This window comes from Trichechus manatus, unplaced genomic scaffold (assembly GCF_000243295.1).
Source record: "Trichechus manatus latirostris isolate Lorelei unplaced genomic scaffold, TriManLat1.0 scaffold00007, whole genome shotgun sequence".
Lineage (NCBI taxonomy): Eukaryota > Metazoa > Chordata > Mammalia > Sirenia > Trichechidae > Trichechus > Trichechus manatus.
In genome coordinates, this window is record NW_004443943.1 from 3,147,879 (window position 1) to 3,152,397 (window position 4,519).

The 4,519-nt window shown below is 42.4% G+C and overlaps 1 protein-coding gene across 1 annotated transcript in view; it reads left to right on the forward strand.

Annotated features, from left to right (window-relative positions):
- Positions 1-268: 268 nt before the first annotated feature.
- Positions 269-4,519, forward strand: part of TMEM26 (transmembrane protein 26) — a 47,418-nt gene continuing 43,167 nt past the window's right edge. The window contains 1 exon segment of the mRNA XM_004369857.1: positions 269-459. Within this exon segment, the coding sequence (XP_004369914.1) occupies positions 269-459 (191 nt within the window).

Below are 4,519 nucleotides of genomic sequence, written 5' to 3' on the forward strand. Positions count from 1 at the left end.
CCCGGAGCCCCAGCGGCGCAGCCCCAGACTCCCTGGAAAGCCCAGCTGTCTAGAAAAGCTGGGCTTGGATTCCCCCTTCTTTAAAGAGTTCTCAGAAAGTTTGGGGGAGGGGCGAGCGGCGCTCATCTACCCGCCGCCGAGGGTGAGGGACGACAGCAGCAGCTAAAGGTCTTTCCGCTGTCACGTTCCCGCCCACAGCGGGCTCTGGTGCTCCTGCCGGGACTGCGGGGTGCCGGCGAGGGGCGGCGGGGCGGGCGCGCGGGGCGGCATGGAGCCGCTAGTCCTGCTCAACGCCCTGGCCACCCGGCTGCTGTTCGTGCTGCACTCGCTGGTCGGGGTCTGGCGAGTGACCGAGGTGAAGAAAGAGCCACGGTACTGGTTGCTCGCGTTACTCAACCTCCTGCTCTTCCTGGAGACCGTGCTCACTCTGAAGTTCAAGCGCGGCAGAGGCTACAAATGGTGAGCGCGCCCTGGGGAAGGGAGAGCGCGCTGGGTCCCTGGGTACTGTCTCCCACCGCACTCGCGGGCAGCCCAACAGCCTATCTCCCCGCAGCCTGCCGATTCTTTACTCTGGTTCGGACCCCACTTTGTCCTCCCTGGGAGCCTCGAAGGCGCGTGAGACGCTTGCGAGGCTCTTTGGCACGCCTGGGGTACCCCGAGGTTTCAGAGTAAGACTGCGAAGGCTGGAGCCGTGGACGCAACCACGCATCACTCACTCCCAGTTTGGAAAATGCCCCCAAATTGAAGAGTCGTGGGGAAAGGAGGGTGCTGTGTGCTCTGCTGAGTTTGGAGTGTGTGGGTGTACGCGGGTTGCTCTGCGTGCATGCAGGTTTGGGAATGCCCGTTGCTAGGCATCAGCTACCTTTGCAAGAGCTTTTGGGCAGCAGACAGCCTCCCGTGGCGGGAAGCCCCTTGCAGCGCGCGTCTGTGGTTTCAGTCGCTTCTTTTCCTCCCAGTCCCAGGCGCTGTGCGCTCACTGCACTCCATCAGCTTCAGGTTTCTGGGTTGGTGACTTCGGCGCTTGGCGGATGGCCAGACCATCTTGCCAGAGACGGGTTGCGACGCTGGCGGCAGGACCACAGGTAGTGGTTTAGAGTTAACCTCAACATGGAAGAGGTTCCGCATGGTGCTTTATTTCAAAGACTTGCGTGGCAATAGAAGAACTGAGAAAAAGATTCCCTTGCCGTTTACTACAAAGAGCCCCTACCCCATCCCTCTACTCCCAGTACATTTTCATTCCAAACTTATTCAAATTAGGCCTCTTCTTTTATTCATTTTTTAAAATAGTGAGGCTGTGCCTTTGTATTTGTCCATACTTTTTAAAACTGCACCTCATGCTAGGAGAAAGAAAATAATATGAACCAATTCAAGGATTACGTGCACAATGGCGTTAAAGTTAACCACCATATTGAGAAAATAAAAATTCCTCTCTAGGTTTCTACGTATTAAACTAAAAAAAAACTATATATTCTTTGACAGTCCAACTGAGAGAATGTGTTGTCTCTTAAAATGATGTGAATCTTGCTTAAATTGTCCACTTTTGAAAAATTTCTACAATTATCAATGTAAAAATTATTCAGGTACAACGTTAGTTTAATATAAGGAAGATTAGAATGTTATTTTCCCTCCCCCAAATGGGCAGTTCTTTAAGCACAAGAGATTCGAGTGTGCCTTTTAGAAATCTCAAAGAAAAATGGTTTTGGCTTTCCAAATAAGCCTTAGGGTTAAAGAAACAAAAGGGGAGGAACATGTTTGTTCACCCAGCAGGTCATATAAAATTAATTTAGTTTTTACCGAATAGGCTTAATACATTAGGGTAGAAATATCTTCGGTAACAGTAGGATGAAGTCTGACACTGAAAAATATTGCATGTAAAATAGTCCTGCCACCTATCATTAGAGCTTCTAGGAGTAATGTCAACTTCAGAAGAGGGGCCAGCTCAGCAGGACCTGAAATAACCACCTGCTCCCCAATAGTAGACCGGAGGCCTTCTCTAATGTTAAGTCAAAATACCACTCCAGCTGTGTGGAAATACTGTAGCCAGGGGAACTTTACCTTCATGTCTATAACATCACCAACAACTGATTCATACAGACATGTAACTTACAACCAAGAGAGGAGAAGAGGGTTGGGGCAAAAATACGTAGATGGTCATTCATAAGTTAGGTTAAGTAGAGGACGTAGTGCTTTTTAGAGTGTGAGCTTCATAACTGGACAGATAATGGGAGAATATCTGGGCTTTCCTACTTACTTGCTGTGGGACCTTGGCTAAGTTACTTAACTTCTCTGATCTCCAGTTTTCTCATCTGTAAATATTTATCTCATAAGGTTGCTGGAGAATTAAATGAGATAACCTATGTTGATGGTCAATGAATAAAAAACAAATGATCTGTTGTAGGTCCTAAAATTTTTGTTTATTTCCTTTATTTTTCAGTATTCTTTGAGTCAACTGGACACATTTTCTGTGTACTAGTCGAGCCACTTAAGGGACTGGCCAATAAACCATTGGTTCAGAGCAAAAGAGTAGAAAAAAATTTTACCTTTATTTCGGAAGAACGGGCGTATGATGTATCATATAACACTAATTCATGAACATCTTGCTGACTCAATGTGTAGACTCATATCTGAAAATAAACAAAGAAGTTGATAGAATTGGCTAATTATGAAATTTCAGGAAGAAATGAGTCTTTGTAAATTACTTACTAGAAATGTGATTAGTAATGCTTTGTTCTGCTGACATTACCAAATACAACTGAGTCTGCAAATATGGTCATTTGTGAGGTGGACAAAGTCCACACACTACTCTGCCATAAATCTGAGTTAAAAAAAAAAACAAAATGAAACAGAAGATGTACTGCTAAAAACGTAGGAAACTATCCTTGAAATGACACGGTAACAACTGAAAAGGGTTTGGTTATGGCTACATTTCTACACTGAAGTTTTCCGAGAAATCAAGGCATTTTTTTTTTTTTATTATTGAGTGTGAAGAAAAATTTTGCATCAGAAAATCTAGGCTGATGGAATAAAAAAGTAAACATTTTGACAATATCTATATTTTTGTACAGAAAAATATTAATATATACATGTATAGACCTATGCAGAGATCCATAAAGCCAGTTGCTGTAGAGTCAATTCTGATTCATAGTGACCCCATGCCTTAGTCATCTAGTGCTGCTATGAAAGAAATACCACAAGTGGATGGCTTCAACAAAGAGAAGTTTTTTCCCTCACAGTCCAGTAGACTACAGGTCCAAATTCAGGGCGTCAGCTCCAGGGGAACACTTTCTTCGTTGGCTCTGGAGGAAGGTTCATGTCATTAATCTTCCCTTGGTCTGGGAGCTTCTCTGCGCAGGAACCTCAGGTCCAAAGGACGTGCTCTGCTCCTGGCACTGCTTTCTTGGTGGTATAAGATTCCCGTGTGTCTCTGCTCACTTCTTTCTTTTATATCTCAAAAGAGATTGGCTTAAGAAATTATCTAATCTTGTAGAGCTCATCAGTATAACTGCTGATAATCCATTTTATTACATCATAGAGATAGAGTTTACAATACATGAGGAAATCACAAGAGATTACAAAATGGTACACAAACATACAATACTGAGAATCTTGACCCAGCTAAGTTGACAGATTTTGGGGGGGAAACAATGCAATCCATGGCACCCCATGTGTGTCAGAGTAGACCTGTGCTTCATAGGGTTTTTAATGATATTTTGGAATTAGGTTGCCAGGCCTTTCTTCCAAGGCACCACAGAGTGAACTCAAACCACCAACATTTTGGTTAGCAGCTGAGTGCGTGAACTCTTTGCACCACCCAGGGACTCCATGTAAATCTATATAGATATGTAAGTATACATTTTGACCCATTGGTCTGACATTTTGGAATCTATCCTGTAGAACTAAAAGTACCCACAGGTAAATACATATGTACAAAGACATTAGTTTCTAGTTGTTAATGGGAAAAAAAAAAAAAAACTCTGAAAGAAACCATATTATCCATTAATAGAATGGATGAAAAATTGTGTTATATCCCTATTATAGAATATTGTGCTGGTATCAAAAATAATAAGCTAAATTTTAGCTATTGACCTAGAAGGATGTCCATAATATATTGTTAGGAGAATAAAGTTATCGAGTTATATATATTATGATCTCAGTTTTAAAAACATGACATGTAAAAGAATTACCCTTTGTGTCAATTGAACATACGGTCTTTTTGTGCAAGTCAAGGAGAAGGAGAAAGAATGAGAACGAGAACAAGAGGAAGAAAAAGATGACATCTTCCCATACTGAAAATAAATACATAAATAGAATAACACTTGAATTATGGACTAGACTATCTACACACATAAGGGGAATATTATAGTTAATTTTCTCTACCGTCAGCACCATAAATCTCCTTTGGACTACACAGGATAGTTAGAATATTGTGATTTTTATGAAAATGTATACTTATTTTTTTTTATTGTACTTCAGGTGAAGGCTTACAGAACAAATAGTTTCTCATGAAACAGAAGTACAC